This window comes from Polypterus senegalus, chromosome 10 (genome assembly GCF_016835505.1).
Source record: "Polypterus senegalus isolate Bchr_013 chromosome 10, ASM1683550v1, whole genome shotgun sequence".
Taxonomy (NCBI): domain Eukaryota; kingdom Metazoa; phylum Chordata; class Cladistia; order Polypteriformes; family Polypteridae; genus Polypterus; species Polypterus senegalus.
The window spans coordinates 117,864,041-117,882,463 of NC_053163.1; the positions used below are offsets into that span (position 1 = coordinate 117,864,041).

General features: G+C 37.5%; 1 protein-coding gene across 3 annotated transcripts; it reads right to left on the reverse strand.

Moving 5' to 3' along the window:
- On the reverse strand, positions 1 to 12,012 carry foxred2 (FAD-dependent oxidoreductase domain containing 2). 3 transcript variants are annotated; one of them, XM_039766435.1, is made up of 12 exons: positions 11,927 to 12,012; positions 9,956 to 10,101; positions 9,306 to 9,467; positions 8,238 to 8,464; positions 5,641 to 5,955; positions 5,247 to 5,498; positions 4,456 to 4,752; positions 3,383 to 3,549; positions 3,128 to 3,293; positions 2,800 to 3,032; positions 2,455 to 2,625; positions 1 to 445 (listed from the first exon to the last, which is right to left on the reverse strand). In XM_039766435.1, exons 3-12 carry the CDS (start codon positions 9,306 to 9,308, stop codon positions 261 to 263), a joined length of 2,016 nt encoding a protein of 671 aa, XP_039622369.1. In that variant the 5' UTR covers positions 9,309 to 9,467; positions 9,956 to 10,101; positions 11,927 to 12,012; the 3' UTR covers positions 1 to 260. The 3 variants fall into 3 exon arrangements, with proteins under 3 accessions (XP_039622369.1, XP_039622368.1, XP_039622370.1); XM_039766434.1 differs by having other exon boundaries at positions 11,846 to 11,945; XM_039766436.1 differs by lacking the exon at positions 11,927 to 12,012 and adding an exon at positions 11,502 to 11,576.
- Between the last annotated feature and the right edge of the window lie 6,411 nt (positions 12,013 to 18,423).

Below are 18,423 nucleotides of genomic sequence, written 5' to 3' on the forward strand. Positions count from 1 at the left end.
TCCTGGATAACAAACCACTTTATTTTAAAATATAATTAAAGCATATTTTTGCCAACTTAGATAAAGTATCCTTACATTTTAATCAGTCCACATTTTCTTAGGCACAATGCAGATGTTATTAGAAACACTATTTGTATCTTTCTTAATGCTGCAGTGGTTCTTGAATATTAATTCAATCAATTTATCAGACCACAAATTGTAAGCTCACTGCTAGCACCACCAAGTATTCACATGAGAATTCCTTCTGGCATTGTGCTGCTTCACAAAGACATATCATCATCTGGCTCTTCTCTGGTAGTGTCCGAACGGCAGTCATCCATCAGTCCAGCATCCACTGCATGCTGCCACAACCTTTTATTTCCTACAAGGCCCTGGCCCTTCAGGTAACCTTGTTGGCAGAATAGTGGTGTCTTCTTACTAATCAGAGCATGCTTGAAGCAAGTCTCTAAAAGAAAAATAAATGGTGTAATTGATGTAGCATTCAAAATGATGCCTGTATTACGTCAAAAATGTATACATACAAACTCCCACTGCCCCATCTGTAAATGACACAGCATTATCTACTTTTGTATTCCCATTTAAAATATTAAGACTGTTTATTAGTGTGTGAACCCAACTCTGATGACTTACAAAAGACACCACATGCCAAAACACAAATGGAGAGAAGAATTTTAAGAATTGTACCAGGGCATGGAAAAGTGCCACTTGGGACAGGCAAAAACATAATGAAGGTGCAGACAAAGCAGTCACATACTAGAAAATGCCATGAAAATCAAGCAACTAAAACAAGGCAAGAACACAAAGTAAAAAAGTTAATCAAAAAACAAAATTTCTAACATTAACGTGTTTTTGATATCTCATAACTAAACACAACAGCGAAGTTTGTTTGTATTTAGGAAAATCCTGCACTAGGATACAATAAGTTCTGTACGTGGAGAAAGACACATGCCACCATATGACACATCATGTGCCCAGCAACTGGGATGGCCATGCAAAATAGTCATAATAGTCATAAAATGATTGTAACTATTCAAAACAGAAAGTGATGTCACCTCCATGAAAAAAAAATAATACAGTGATAAAAACATATGTAAAAATTACAAAAATGAAATGAATATGACTTCAAAGAAGCTATAACACAAATTTTAGACACAACCACCTAATAGGTCTTATTTTGATGAGAGCACATCTCTAAGACAACTTACAGATTGCATAACAAACAGCATATGTTTAGTGGTAAGCACGTGAATTGACCATGTTGAGGCTCTATCCTTAAGGTTACAAACACTGCAGAGTAAAGATGATAAAACCAAACTACATCACAGACCCCTATACAGTAATTCAATAAGGAAGGCCTCACACTTTCTAAAGGTGTTTCATCAATGCTTGCGTGTTTCCATTCTAAATCAGAATGTGGTTGCACATAAGCTTTTGGATGCTGTTCCCTAGCTTTCACTACTTTTCGCACATCAAACTGTAATATGTTACTTGTTATTGCCTAAGATTTGTTGAATCCCTGTCAGTTAAAAGTCGGGTTACTCTTCTGCTTAACCACTCTTTCAATACCAAAATGAATGTCCCTTCTCACTTCCCATCTCATCTAGAGCCTGGTGCCTCCTCTTGCCACCAGCTGAGTGTTCATCCACAATCCTAACAAATGAAAACTTAAGTAGCCTCTGATATGGATGTAGTTTTAAGCTCCTTTTATCAACACTTTTTAGAACAGGGATAGCCTTCCATTCACTCCAAGGACATCAGGACAAAGTTCCCTCTGGTAACTCCTGATGTCTTTGTACCCCTAAGCTATTAATTGTACTCAGTGTTTAGTCCCCAAGTTGGCACTCCAGCTACTTGCCCTTCCCAAAACCAATAAGACACCATACATTTCCTTGCTATGATGTTGTGTGTTTCAGTGGCAAGGAAGTATTACAACCTTGGGAGTTTCCTTCTTGTCCTCACTCTTAATTTTATTTATTTAGAGATTCTGTAAAAAACCAAAAATGACCTAATGGACTGGGACAGCACTGCATACTTCCACTCAGCCACAAAGGGTTACACAGGTAATTCCTTCTAAGGCAATCACCACAACTTCAAAATGTAACTGTCCTAAGCGGCCATTATATGTTCCCATGGTAGTGCCGCAGGACTATTCTTGCAGTGGTTCTATATTTCTCTTTAAGGCTGTCTACTGGTTTTGTTTCTACACCATGTGAACCTGGGGTACACTTGCTCTGTCATACCTTCAAATAGTTTAAAAAATTAAAAGATGGATACTTCAAGACACCTACTATGCCATGAATTTCATGCAATCACTGTTCAAGATTTGAATTTTATTTAATCACTGTTAAAAATTGTGCTCATTTTCTTGAGACAGCATGCTATACTTTCAGATGTCTATAAAACTTTAAAACAAGCCAAAAGTACCTCAAAATTTCAGAGCTGCCTTTCTATTACCTGCATAAAAAGTCCTCAGATCAGTGCCCAAGCAGTTCTCCAAAAAACGCCTCAGTGGTTGAATGTGAGACACAGGAGCAGACCACTCTGTAAGAAAGTCTTCTACGATGGGATGTATAGCTTGAGGGCGAGGCAGAGGCCAGTCTTGTGGGCGCAACCTCATCTCCGATTCTGGCAAAGGCAACAGTTCTCAACATAAGCACCTATTTCATTCATTTTTTTGTATAAGTAAAATCTAAACTTTTTGCAGAACTGCGTGGAATCTGTACTCTCCGTGTTATTCAGTTAAGCTAACAGGTGTAATAAAATTTTTTTTGTAAAAATGCGTTGTGATGATTGTGTTACCTGTGGGCAGTGCTTTGTAGAAATATATGACAGGGTGCAGAAAGTTTGATCGCCAGGCATCTTTCCAACTGGTTACCGCCCGATTCTTTCCCAAAACATTACTCAGATTCTTTCCATATTCCATGTTTATAACAAACAGTCCAGAAGGCTCAACCTGGTGTCCTGACAAGTCCTCCAATTTAGGCAGTGATAAGAGAGGAAATTCTTCTAAATATTTAAATTGAGAACCCTTGCTATGAAAAATGAGAAAACAAATAAATGGTCAAAAGCAGAAAGGTACATGCCTGGAGAGTTCATTGGAGAGTCACATATGTAGTAGATCACTCACCTCTGCATTAACACCACATCTCCCAGTACACTGAACATTTGGTATATTCCTGATGCCTCATTCAACCGGCGAAGGATGTTTTTTAAAAGGAGGCTAGTAGGTTGTACTGTTGTTGGCCATACATTTCCATGATGGCGCTTTTCCAAAATGTGATGCACAGCACGCACTACAAGGACACACAAGTTGTTCTACTCATTTATGCTTATCATGTTAAAAACAACAAAACTTAAACTTTTTTATTAATTAATAGATTACCTGTGTACCTAAAACCATGTATGAAACCTCCAGCGGACTTTCGATGATCAATGGAATGACTTGCAGTCCCAATCACAAAAATTCCAGGATCATTCACTGCCTCATACCATGGTGTAATACGAGGATACTTTTTCCTGCCTCCAGCCACTGGGGTGAGTTTTGTTCCACTGGGAAAGAAAGAATATGCAAATGAACAAACTGTGTTTTTAACTTTATGCACGATTTGTCTCACTGTTCTATAGTATGAGTGAATGGAAGACATCTACACAGTGTGTTATGTTTCTTTTCACAACTTGAAAGTTCTTGGGAATATAGAAATTTTCAACTATCACTTATAAGTGAAGAAAGTAAAATCCTATCCAAATTCAACATGAACATTACTGCAAGAGAACATCAGAACATGAAACAGACCTAATGTTAGGAGATCGCTTGCAGTCATTTTCTGTGTGAATGATGCTGCAATACTGTGGTTTATTAAAACATTAATTATACTGATAAGCAGACAGACTTTACAGTTCATTTTTAGAAGAGTTTGTTAAATGAAATGAAGATTCACATATAATCAATAAAATAAAAAAAAAAAGTGTGCACTAACTTTAGCAAAAGAAAAGTAATTCATCTTCTCAACCTAAATTAAGGGATGTGATACATAGTATGCAGTAGAACAGGGTTTCCTCTATAACAACTACAGTAAAACAAGTGGACAGGTGACATTTAAAAATGTATCCAAAGCATCTCTCTTATTTTTAAAAACTCTTCGATCTTTCAATGCTGATTTTGCTCTACTAGTATCTGAACACTTCCTTTACTGGAAATGTGTTAAGCTGTTAAATCATTTGTTTGCATTACAAAAAAAGTATTTAAAGTAAAGAATTACTATTAGTATCTATTCTTTTCGGTTTCCCAGACTACATGCATCAGTTGACCCACATAACTTCAATATGTTTTTAATATTTATAATATACCGACTTGTGTGTTTGCATAGGATAATGGCCACCTGAAATGGACCAATGCAAAACCTACTAAAAGTGCAAATTAGGATTAAGTCATAAAGGTAATATTCAAACAAATACTTGCGAAATATGGAGAAGTCAAATTCAAATCCCAGGCAGCGAATAATTCGGTTGTAAGGCCTCCTCATGGAGAAGTTGTCATCTTGGTATGAGGGAAGAAGAGCCATGAGGGTCTGACTGTCCAAACCATGTTTTTCAGCATGTGTAGACACATTAAGCTCTTGCAGCAGCTGTGCCAAAGTAAGGTGAAGCTGGCCTTGGTTATCTTTTAACACTGCCAGCTCCTCTAGACTACCCTCTACAAGTCCATCTAGAGATTTCAACTGGTAGGTGTCCAAAAGTTCATTGTTAAAAGCCCTGCAGAGGAAATCACATCACAATATACAAACATTAAAAAACAGATGTATCCTCAACAGCCTGTTTTTCCCCTCATACACGAGCATTTATAACAAAAAAAAAAAAGAGTTTCGTAACCAGATGTTACTAAAAGATATTTTTTCTTTTTTCCCCCTTTTATTATAACTTTCAAATCAGCTTTTCTGGCATTTAAGTGCAAAATTGAGAGAAATCGATTGGTGAAAAGTCAATAAATTATAATGAAAACTGAGGAAGGTGGTACAGATATTTGGAGTAAAATACAGAGAATAATATGCAGTATGACAGAGGCTGGTTTTGATGCCAAAAGGAATACTGTATACAAAAACGAGAACAGGATGTAAATGGAAGTAGTCACACAAGTAATAATCCTCACCTTTATAAAAGTACTTTACAAGACTATACAATGTTTGTTAAACTGGATGTTTGCACAGTGTATGCTAATAAACATATCACTGATGGCCTGGCATGCTTACCTCAAGTCACCTACATAGTGCGTTTCCCAGGCTAACCTTACAGGTGATCTGCTATAGAGGTGAATATGGTTTGTCACACCAAGAAGATTAGTTGCGGTTTCAAAGGCTGAATTTCCCTTTCCCAAAATAAGAACTGTTTGGCCAACAAATGTTTTTGCATCAACTGAGATGGATTCATAGCCTTCAAGGTGCTCAGAACCAGGAAAGTTAATAATGTGTGGAACCCACAGGCCTGTTGCAACCAGTAGTGCACTGAAGAGAAAAAAAAAATTACTATGAATAGCATTCAATCTCTGGTAATTGATCATTATTTATGGTATTTTCACATTTTTTACAATTCCACTATAAGCCACTGTAACTTTTAAATATACTGTATTAATAGTATGAAACACACCTGCAACTAAAACTGTTTCCCATTTTATCTATTAATTTGTATTGGTGGCTATACCAAGAAGTGCCTTCATCAAATTTATGAACACTAATGATCTCTGTGCCATATTTCACTTTGATGCCAAGTTTGGAGGTGTAGTCTTTCAGGTAGTGGAGCATGGACTCACGATGGGGATAAAATTCAGAAGAATAATGCCGAAACAATAGTGTGTCATCATCACTCAACAAGGAGTTCCAATCATGTCGCAGGTTGAACTCTTTGTTACTTTTTCCAGTATACTGCTTGTTGATACTTATTAGCCGATTGTGACGTGGATATCTGGAATGAGACAATGATCAAATTTTAGTGTACTACTTGGTCTTACTTATTATTGCACATATACAAATGCAAGCAAATTTAAATATTACTTTAAATATAATGAAAAATTGACAACCCACCATATTTCTTAAACATACAGTATCAGAGAGAGAAAATCGTAACCTCTGAACCTTCCTCAGCAAGAAATAAGTGTGGAGAAATTATTTTGACTTTAAGAAAAAAAACATTGTAAACAGCATAAAGTAAATGCTTGTTATCTGAAGCACCAGTACAGGTGACAGTTGAAGAAATCACGATACACTTCTAGGACAAAAATTAGACTGCAGTGAAGAAACAGTTATGCTGAAAACTGTGTAAGAGTGATCTGAAAACACACTGTTCTATTGCTTCAAAAAAATTGTATAAACTTGGAGTACATTATACAAGGGGGTGAGATGTATTCTTATAGTTAGCAATTGTTTGGCTTGAGGAAAGCGTTAGATAAAGCACTGTTGAATTTCCACACTTTTAGAACTGAATAACACCACTTTGTAGAAAGTCAGGGATGGAAATGTACTAGCTGTTTGCCTGAATGAAGATGGTAGTTACGTTGAATATGAATTTAGAAGAAGATTTAACCTTCAACAATGCAAAGGATAACACACAAACACTGACCTCTCATGTATCATGGCCTGGACTTTATATTTTTATCACTTTTCCCTTGTTTGCTTAAAATAAAACTATATATAATTTTTGGGGTTTCAGAATTCAATTAAACTAATTGTGAGGTTGGTCTTATGATTTAAAACATTTTTAAAGATGTTATTTTTGAAATACGTCTTGACATGGCACCATTTTGTTTCTTAATGGAGATGCCCATAATAAAAAATGCTGTTTGTGATGCCAGGCTGTTAAGGCTGTTGCTGAGCAGGATAACCTGGAGTGTGCAACGGATGACGTCATTCCTGTGACCACATAAAGGTCAGCATCATACATTTATCCATCCATCCATTATCGAACCCACTATATCCAAACTACATGGTCACGGGGGGTCTGCTGGAGCCAATCCCAGCAAACATAGGGCGCAAGGCAGGAAACAAACCCCAGGCGGGGCGTCAGCCCACCGCAGTTAAACATTTATGTACAGTCCAAATTTGTTACTGATTCCATTCTGTTCACAAACTTTCATTTATGTCTTGCATTTTGACTTTGGTGGATTAAAATACTGTATTCTGGTTACTGAACTCTCTACATTTCTTGACCATTAATTTTGTCTCACATTCTGGATTTTTTGTATTTAATTCTTGCACTCCAATCCCTTGGCTAGTTATTATATATACGATCCGTCTTATTATGATGTTACTTTAAACTGATGCCACCCTACGCTGTCAGTACATCAAATGTTTTTACTGATTAACATTTGTTTAAACAGATTTTTGATGGTAGAGAAAAAAAAAGTGTCATATTGACAGTTTGTCCAATGTCTATAATACAAAAACTGAAGCATGCTAATTTTTCTTCAGGTCCAAACTTTCTGTACTCTCTTATCATACCCTTTAGTCCAGACGTCATACAAAAACAAATATGCTATTTCCACAGATCAATTAATCAACGTTGCATGAACTTTATACAGTTTCTGCACTATTATTGCTTCATGAGCAACCTTTCTGGTATTGCACCATTACAAGTTTACATTACATGTGTTACTTCTAAAAAATCTGAAGACATCTCACACAGTACTGTAGAGAAATTAGTATGACCACAGAAACATATGACCTAGACATTATATAATTAAATCTGTAGTACTAGGGTGTTGTACCATGTTAGCCATTATGAATGTAGAGAAAAGCCAAGCAAAATGACACCTTTTGAAGAAGGTGCCCGAGTTGCCTTGAAAGTTTGCATATTGTAATCTTTTTAGTTAACCAATAAAAAGGTGTCAATTTGCTTGGCTTTTCTCTACATAATTAAAACTGTAACTGTTCAGTTTAATAGCACATCACTTTGAAAATTAAATTTAAATACATAAGCTACTTTTTATCTGTGTGTGTGTGTGTGTTTTTATATGAGTAAATGATTGATTATTTACTTCAAAGCAACTGGTACAGACTATGATCCTAAATTTCAATTAAGTGAAATATAAATTGTATTAACAAAAGAATAGATTGTATGAAAATAGTTTTTATGTTCCATTCGAATTTGAGGAAGAATTTTCAAGTATAATTTTATAAACCTCAATAAGCATTTAAAACATTTACCCAAAACAGTTACAATGAGAAGTTCGGTAAATTTGTTTCTGTTACCTCTGGAAGAAACTCCCAGGGATGTCACTTCGCTCCAAAACTATATAGTCCCTTCCCTGTTTCTCCAAAAAATATCCCATTTGTAAACCAGAGGGACCTGCTCCCAGCACACAGTAGTCATGGTAACTGGAGATTGGTTGTGTGTCCTTAGAATCAGTCACACTACAAGACACAAGTCCTGCCACTAGAAGCCAGTTGAAGAGACCCTGCAACATCACAGCATTTGACTGTGAAGGTGAGAGAAATAAATTAAAGTCAGTTAAAAATATTTTACATATGAAGAAAGCCATGCTTACTATGCCACAACATACATAAATGTGATAAAAAATGTAATTTACACATAAATTAGCTTTGTGTGACTTAACACCATGCATATTAGATTTGTAATGTATTAATTTTTACATTCTCTTCTTTCACTACTGAGTCACCATGTCAAAAACAACTGTAGCAAGTTGTCCAGGAACCACACCAGAATAGAATGACAATCCATTGAAAGGCAAACTCAAGTACACTTAAATCACTCACACTGGCCATTTAGGCTGTCAATTACTATAGCACACATGCCACGTCTTTTAAGATGCACTTTGTTTTCTGTAACAAATGGGTCCTCTGTTTGAATGACAACTGCAGAAAATATTTAAGAACTTAAATCCTGTTTTCTACAATAAAACAAAACTCTTTACATCTGCTATGCCAAAAGGAAACTTGAGACTGGGATAAGTAAAGCTGGTCTTTGAAACGACACAGTAGCTGCACAATAGCTTTCTTAATTTGTGGTCAGTATCTTCTGTTAATTGAACGTGTCATTTAAACAAAAAGCTTGCCTTAGCTCTCAGTTTGGAATTTCAGAAATCACAAATAGAATTTTTTGCTTCTCCGTGCTGTGAATTTTTCTCCAATTGTGAATTTCCCCTTGGGATTTATAAAGTATCTATCTACTTCAGACATTATGTAAACTGTAATATTATTAGTCTAATTTAGACAATGTGCTTTTTAAGAGTGACTAGTCATTGGTTTTCCTAAACACCAAGTCATTTTACAAATAAATGTAAAAATATAATTGCTTACCATAACACAGCTAACATGACACCAATTACACTAGTCTTTAGCTATTATAGCCATCCATCAATCAATGCACCATAACAGTTCTCCAGTTTTGAGTATCAGGAAGACAGTGCCTATCCTGGCAGCACTGTGCACAAGGAAGGAATCAACCCCATTTTATATAATCTGTTTAAAGTAAAAAAGTGATAATAACATTAAAGACTGAGGCACACAAATTCAGTCTTGTTTGGTAAACATTTAATAGATCTTCTCCAAATATTTACATGTACAGTATAATGATAAATTTTAATGCAGCTAAATAAAGAAAAGCATTGTTATTTATTTGCATAACTTAACAGCAAGAATTGGACTCTGAAAAATTAGAATAAAACCACTGCTCTTTAGGGCAGTGTCTGTATATAATAGACAGCTTTGTTTCACCTAGCACATTTAAATCTACAGTAGGCTTTATTATAAACTACAGAACTAAGCAATACAGAATAAAACCTACCTTCACCCTATAAACAATGTCACCTGGCCGAAATATTTCAATTTAAATAAATGCAAAGAATTATTATTATTATTCTTAAAATCTGTTAGCTAATTTACTGCTAATCCCAACAAATAAATCTTGTACTTTAGGTCCATAGAAAATTACATCATGTTATACTCACCGTTTCAGATTTAAAAAACTTCCCATTCTCTAGAGATCGAGACAGACTGTAGCACACCCTATTGGGAGATCTACTGTATTACTTAATGGGCCTCTTCAGAGTGCAAAGTATTGGCAAAACTATAGCTTCAAACTGAAGGGGTTCTCCTAAAAAGAATGTATTAAACAGATTAACACAACATTATTAAAAAGCATCTATTTATTTAAATTTACAATTTTAAACAGCCATAGTATTACAGAATTTAATTATTCAGTATTTCAACAGCCTTACGTCCCAACTCTAAAGCAGTATGATGTTAGTTACACTTAATGTAATTCAGTAAATATTCACAGTGGAAACTGAGGTATACTGTACACCCAGTGAGTTAATTTTATTTGTTAGAAAACAAAAGTCCAGTCATATATTTTAATATTGTTTATTATGGCACCAGAGACAGATGTGGCACGCTGACTGGATCATACAGACATGGCACACTGGAAAATACTGCAACTACTAGTACAGCTAAACAGGCCACAATGCCTGCAAAAACTTTGTAAACAAGCTTGGATGCAAAGTATGAAATGGGTTGTGGCTCAAACGCTATCCCTAAGCAAGTAACATAACCTGGCAGTTGTAGAATTAGGAAAAAATTACTAATCATCCTAATCACTACGTTTTCAGTTTCTAAAATCTCTTTGTATGTGTACATAATGGATGTCTTAAAACATGGATGCTGACACTCATTAAAAATCAAGTTTGCTTTGCTTACAAATTCGGAGTCATCCTTGGATCCAATTAACAAATAAATAAATAATAGTTGTGCTTGACAAAGCTGAAATGGCACAATGGCATGTGGTTTAGTGTTGCTGCCAAAGGGTTCCAAAATGTTAGAACCAAATCCTGTTCTCATCTCTGTGTTCAAGTGGGCTTATCTCATTGTACAGTACTCTGGTGTTCCTTCCACATCTCAAAGGCTTGCTGGTCAGGCTGACTGGTAACACTAAACCACTACAGTGTGGGGGTGCACTGTCCGGCATTGTCGAATAGCTGGCCTTCAGCTTCCAGCGAGTTGAGGCCGTGACAGTGTTAACTACGCGAACCTGTACAATCAAATTACATGTTAGACACTAAGGCAACACACGTTCTGTAGCCATTCGGCTGTGTTTGTGTTTTGTCTATGAGCTCGGGGTTCCTCTCCAGGTGGAAACAAGCCTGGACAGATGGGTGGCATGAGTGGAATTGTATTTGTCGAAAATGGCGATTTTCAATCTGTGCATACATCAACAGTCTTTGCCATCACCAAATAAACCATATCAACCACATCGCATGTGTGAAAAGTATGTCATGCCGACTGAACACTTTTCAGTCTTTGTAGGAGGAGACTTAAAATATCATGGTGTCTGAGATCGCTGAAGGCACCGCAGCCTCGTGCTGTTCCACCATCAACTGCCCACTCTAAAGCACGTCCGTTCTGATTCCATTCCCTGCGCTCGCGGTCACATCCCAATGTCACTGAGTTTAAAAAGAAAAGATGATTTCTATAGCACAACCGGCAGCTCTGTAATACCTTCACTTCAGAGTAAAAGGTTCAAGATTCCGATATAAAAAATCTAATCCTTGTCCATAAATGTATTTTTCTCAGGAAAAGTAGTAACTGAAATAGAAACACGCCACCTAATTAAATATCATGTACCAACAAGACTTGGCGTCAAACCAAGGAACGTGTTGGAACGCAAGCCCGCGGCAATCGAAATAGGATGGGCTGCTTTTACAATCGCGCGGCACCACCCATTTACGAGTTATGGCCGCGACACGGAAGTTCCAGCAGGCCGTCTGCCCAGACCCCGGCTTCGTGTTAGCAACGTAGCCGTCAGTTCGTCTCCGACCATTTCCGCGCGTGTGTTGTCTTACCTTCGCAACGTTATCATCTCCACATTTCGCGTGTATTTAGTTACTCAAAAGCAAAACTACTGGAAAGCACCAGCAACATACCGAATACTTCACGATGGGCGGTGCCTGCAGACAGATGGGACTAAACACTGTGTTAAATAGCTCAGAGGCAATCTGCAAATTGTATGAGAGAGCGAGTGCGAGCTCACCAAACGACGACAACAAAAAGCAGCGGCCCGTGGAAATAAAAACGCGCACAAGATCTAGCGATGGCTATAATAACGGTGTGTTTCCAAATTTAAATAGTCACGGTATAAGATAAAATACGGATTATGTATTTCTGTACTAATAAAAGGGTCATTCATAAGCAAGGATCATTTATTTTGGGACATTAGCGTCAAAAATATGACTTTATATGTAGTAAACGAAATATTTAATTAAAGCCTTTGCGTTAACTTACTAAGATTCTTGGAAAAAGTTTTAAAACACTTCGTTTTTATACAAATGAACAAAAAAGTGTCAAAGTTAATTTATGGCAGTGCCATATTAAAAACGAGGCATTTTCTGTAGTGAGCTGGCCAAAAGGTGTGTGGACATAATGTAATGTAATAGCTGATTTAATCATGGGTGGATTTTCGGGGTTTAGTAAACATACCCACACACAGATGCACTTCTTTCACATCATCTTTACCCACTTCTCTGTGCGGTCGATGTGCCTGATCGACCTTCTCCATACAGCTCAGTCCTACACCTCTTTCCCAGTCAGACCCTTTCCCATCAAATCTTCTTTTACTTTATCTTTCCACCTCCGTTTTGGCCTCCCTTACTTTCTCTTCCCCTGTACTTCCATTCCTATCGCTCTTTTGACTACGTATTCATTGTCTCTCCCTGTACTTTCTTAGATATCTCTTCCAATTTTGTTGTACGTCTGATTGTCTTTTGTTGTAACTCTACGCATCCATCTCAACATTTTCAGTTCTGCCACATCTACCATCTGCTCTCCTTTTAATGTTCATGTCTCAACTTCATACATCATTGGAGGTCTTACTACTGCCTTAAAAACCTTACCTTTAACCTTCATCTTAATTTTTGAATCACGTAATGCTCCTGATACCTTCTTCCGATTGTTCCACCCACACTGCACTCTTATGGTTATCTCTGCATCTAATTTTCCATCTTGGGCTTCCACTGATCCCAGATATTTAAATTTATCCACTCTTTTTAATACCTTTACCCTTGAGGTTAACTTCTAAATCCTGATCATCATTAAACCTCATATATTCTTGTCTTCTTCTTAATTATCTTCAATCCACTATCTTCCAAAGCCCTTCACTGTTCTTCCAACGTCCTCTCCACTTCCTTATTTCTGGTGATACACAATACAATATAATCAGCAAAAAGCATGTATCCTGGGGATTGATCCTTTATCTCTTGACTCAACATTTCCATAACCAGATTAAAGAGGTAAGGTAAGAAGACCCCTTCTGCAAACTTACTCTAACTGGGATCTTGTCTGTTACCCCAACACTGCTTTTAATCGGAGTTTTCACTCCCTCATACGTATCCTGGATACCCCCGAACAGACCCACTATGTTACTAAAATAAGGCTCAAATAAAGGGCATTTAATTTTGGAAGGCCACAGGTAATTTAGATATGTTAATAATAAAATACAGCACAGTGATAAAGTGTTAAGGCTGCTGCCTCTCAGTGTGGGATTTCGCGTCCCCCTGCTCTTTGCCTGGAGTTTGCATGAAGGCTCATGTGGATTCATCCTGGTTTCTTCCTAAAGGTGTGCAGGCCAGGTGAATTGGTGGTGCTTAATTGGCGTGTGTTTCTTTACATTGTGATGGTAAAATACCCATTGCTTGCTGGGAGAGGCTCCAGCTGTCCAGTGATGCTGCCCTGGATACTCTGGTTTAGAAAGTGGATGCATGCATCAATGAATACTATACCCATTCTGTGATAAGCCACTCTCTCTATTTTTATGTCACCTGTCCTCTAAACAGAGAAACATTCTGTACAGTTTTAATTACAGATTACTGTTTCAGATTTATCTTGAGAGAGGTTATTTCAACTTACATGTTTTGTCTACAGTATTTTGTCTTTCACACATCTGATAGTGCGCGCATGCCAAGTGCTTATGCCTGCCAGCACAAATGGCAGCATGGCGATCTGAGCAAATCTCCATGACACATCACACTTAACCCTGTTACAAAATATTTAAAAAAACAGTGTGTGATATTTGTCTCTTTGATGAAGCAAATAAATAATTGAAAAAGAACCAACCAATAACCAGTTAACTTAGTTTATAACACATCCATCCATCCCACTATATCCTAACTACAGGGTCATGGGGGTCTGCTGGAGCCAATCCCAGCCAACACAGGGTGCAAGGCAGGAAACAAACCCCAGGCAGGGTGCCAGCCCACCACAGGGCACACACACAGGGGACAATTTAGAATTGCCAATGCACCTAACCTGCATGTCTTTGGGAGGAAACCAGAGCACCCGGAGGAAACCCACGCAGACACAGGGAGAACATGCACACTCCATGCAGGGAGGACCCGGGAAGTGAACCTGGATCTCCTAACTGCGAGGCAGCAGCGCTAACACTTCGCCACTGTGTTTAGAACACATAGGAATGTTAAATCATACTTACATTTTCTAATTTGTTGAAAATAAGGAAGCACTTATTTACAATTACAATAAGCAGACTAACACGCTTAAAAAGGCAACCTTTTCTGTTATTTAAATATAGTTAATGGTATTTGTGTACTTTTTCATATACTGTAGTATAAGTTAAATTCACCTCATACAGTATTATAATTTTATATTATGAATAATTTACAATATTTAACACGAGATGTCATAGAATTTTCTAACCTTCTTAATCTTAAATTAACCAGGGTCACGGGGGGCTGGATCCTATCCTAGTTAACACTGGGCATAAGGCAGGAACAACCCCTGGATAGGGAGCCAGTCCTTTGCAGGGTGAACACACACACACACACACACACTAGTGCCAATACAGTATTGCCAATTCACCTAACCTGCTAATCTGTGGACAGTGGGAGAAAATCAGGAAATTAACCCTGCTCTCCTTATTGCGAGGCAGCAGCAGATTCATCACTGTGTTACCGTGTCGCCCAACTTGATATGAGATGTGATGTTGATATGTAGAAATAGTGCAGAAACTGTAAAAAAATGTAATTTGTCTACTCCCCCCAGGCCTATATGTCAAACTATGCCCATGGATTTAACTCTTGAACAGTGTGTCCTATCAGTTCCTTTGAAATGGCATGATCAGTGAGCCTGTAGAAAAATACCAGTATGTGCCACATCAGAATATTGGAAGATTGATTCATAAAAATAATTTAGCATTTTTATTTCAACATTTTAATTTTTATCTTCTTTTTTTGTAATTCTTCTGTGTGTTTGAGTAGGGTTGTTGTTGGTTGTTATACTATTCCTATATTGAGCTTTTGTAAACACTAAATTTCCCTTTGGGATAAATTATTTTTGAGTTGATTAGTAAATATAGTTGAATGTCTTAAGGATGTTTAAGTATAATTTATATAGCATATTACTAAATTTGATTCTATTGAATGTGCCATGATTTGTTTTTTTGTGCAGAAAAATAAGTAACAATGGTGTTATTAGATAGTTGTAATATCCTATTTGTGAAACTGGATGATCTGGTGTTGGTTTGAATTTAGTTAACTATTTTTTAAATGTCATCATTGAAATCCATGGTCTTTAATCCTTAGTCCTATACACTGTCACACACGTGCGCGTGGGAGGCAGCTAAAGGGCTTGAGTGACAGCAGTTCTGAGGCATGCCGGGATGTGGCATAGTGCACTGACTCTTTTTCTCCCTTTCCTGTAGACCATTCCCGGGAGATTCCACCTGGCTCACTTGACGTCACTTCCGGGACCGAGCCAATGGAAGTAGACCTTACCAGCTCCGGCCCCTGTGATGTCACGTCCAGGCTCGATCCAATGAGTGAAGAACATGTGCCCAATCCTTATGACCTCACTTCCTGTATTCCCCTTTAAAAGCCTGCCCTTTTCCCTTTTCCCTCAGTCTTGTTTTGGACTCGTTTGTATGCACTTCAGTACTGTGTATTTCCATAAAAAGAACAACTTTGCAGCCAGGATACCAGATTATACGGGTGGCTGCCCCAAATCTTTATCTGAGTATGTCTCGTTATTGTGACAACACCCATTTACTTATATATTAGGCCTCTGCAAGCAACATGTCCAGGGCTACACCAGGTGCATCTTTTCAAGGAACTCGTCTCTTTCCACATATCTCACCAAACTATCCTTTGTCTTTCTATTTCCCCTTCCATTCTGGCGGCTAGTACATGATCTATGTATGATGGATTGAGTGTTTCTCCTCAAACAGTGGCCAGTCCTTCTCCTAGGCTAAAACTATAATAATACTGGGCTGGTTTCATCATTCTTTATAATTTCCTGATTTTTTTACTTTAATGTAACAAAATACTATATACTAGAACAGGGGTACAGCGGCACTTGAGGCCTGGAAATCGCCACCCCTGTACTAGAATATCAGTAACTATATATACATAGTAACATAGATACTAGCATAGTAGATAAGTGTCCGTGACCAAGTCACTTTACTTGCTTGGTTTTTTTTTTCATTGTAAGCAATTGTGCTATAGTTCTGCAACTGTTAAAAGTTTAGGGATGATGTCAACTATGGAAAGGAGCCATGTAAAATAATAGGTGTGATTTTTCATGTTCTGTTTTGTCAATGGGCTCCCATAATACAATTTGAATGTTCTCCCCTTGTCTGTGTGGGTATTCTCCATGTGCTGCGGTTCTCTCCCACTGTCTGAAGACAGGTAAGTTAGGTAGAGTGGTGATGCTAAATTGGCCTTGATGTGTGTGTGTGTGTGTATGTTCACCCTTCGATAGGATGGTGCCCTGTCCAGGGATTGTTCCTGCCTTTACCCCATGATTTGGCATAGGCAATAGCTTCAATGTTACCTAGCTCTTGACAAACAGGTTTGGAAAATGAATGGACTCAAGGATATTGTGTCATCTAATGTTTAAAAGGATTAGGAGCTGTTAGTGGATAAAACCTCTCCCTATATTTTTATTATTTATATTTAAGATTTCTCCAGCATTCTCAATCATATGGAGTTTAACAGCATTATTTTGGCTTTGATAACCATGTTATTGTATTTCCTTTTTGTTATCACTGCTTTCTTAAGCATCCAGTGTCCTGTGTTAGAATCCTGTATCTGGTTGTGGTCTCCCCATGTCTGTGTAGGTATTCCTGTGAGTACTCCAGTTTTCTGCTACATTTCCAAAGATGTGTATGTGTTAGTTTAATTGGGAAATTTAATTTGGTCTGCTCCGCCCAGACCTAGTTCAAACCAGCCTATTGCAACTTGGAGAGATGCGTGAGTGGCCTCTGCAATGCACTGGCTCCTCATTCCTGGCTTGGTTTGCTCTTCCTCCACATGTGAAGCAGGCAGGAAGTATGCTTGAGGGACCAAAGTACGCCAGAAGGGACAGGCGCCAGGAGGATGCAGGAAATTCCAAGACGTCAGCTCAACCCACAAAGGTCGCCAAATAGAGGATGCTGATGACCCATTCCAGTCAGGTGATCTCCTGGGAGGATTTTTTTTTTTTTAAAAAAAGGTAGTCTTAATGGAAAGAGAAAGAACTTGTTCTAGGGTGCTACCTGGCACAGAAGACACCTTATTCTCATAACTGAGGCAGGAACGCGACTCTTAAAAAGAAGAAACTGTGCTAGCGTTAACTGATAGACAAGTACTGATCTTTTAATATGGTGTCATAGAGAATGTGTTCCTTTTTTTTTTTACATATTACTTTTTTAATATAAGTCTATATCTGTCTACAGTATTTATCTATTGCAGGGAAAGAAAATCTAATTAGAGACAATGTTTGGTTGGGTTAGGGTGCCACCTACTGGCAGCTGGCTGCATTAAAGAAGATACTGTACCCACTATAAGTTCTTGGAGTTATGTAGTTTTTGCTATTGTGTCTGACCTGTAAGAAGTACTTTGCCTGTTTCTAGGTACAGGTATTTTATGATGTGTCACCATTGTCACTGTATTTGACTGTTTCTTTATGTTGCCAGTGGTCACTCATTCATTTATAACTGTTTTGGAGTTCTCTTCTGGCAGATTTTTTTTTATGGCTGGGTTTTTAATTTTATTAAATACAGTCCCTCTGCATATTGAGGTTGTGGATGTTTTCTTCAGTTTGATGTGAATTTTAGATTTTAGAAACAACATAATTTATGCTTTATGGAAGAGGTCTGATTAGATGGGTTGCACTCCTTCTCTTCTTGCTGTGCCAGAAAATCCTTCTTGTTCTGTTTTTTAATATAATCAGAAATTTTGTGCATAAAAATGTATCATTTCCTAAATGATACTTTAAACTTCAGCTTTTCTTTTTCTGTTGTTTGTTTCTAAATGTTTTACTTAAAGGGTTACTTCTCAGTGAACTTGGGTAGGTGGAATGGGACACAGTTTCAACAAATGATTGGAAAAAAAACAGACAGATAGAGAAGCATCATTCCAAAGTTCATAAAAGTAAA

Excerpts from the sequence above, each read along its gene's own strand:
- foxred2 (XM_039766435.1), bottom strand. Across the intron at positions 4,753-5,246 it reads CACTATGTAGGTGACTTGAG|GGCTTTTAACAATGAACTTT; the intron begins GTAAGCATGCCA and ends TTTCCTCTGCAG. Across the intron at positions 2,626-2,799 it reads CTACAAAGCACTGCCCACAG|AATCGGAGATGAGGTTGCGC; the intron begins GTAACACAATCA and ends TGCCTTTGCCAG.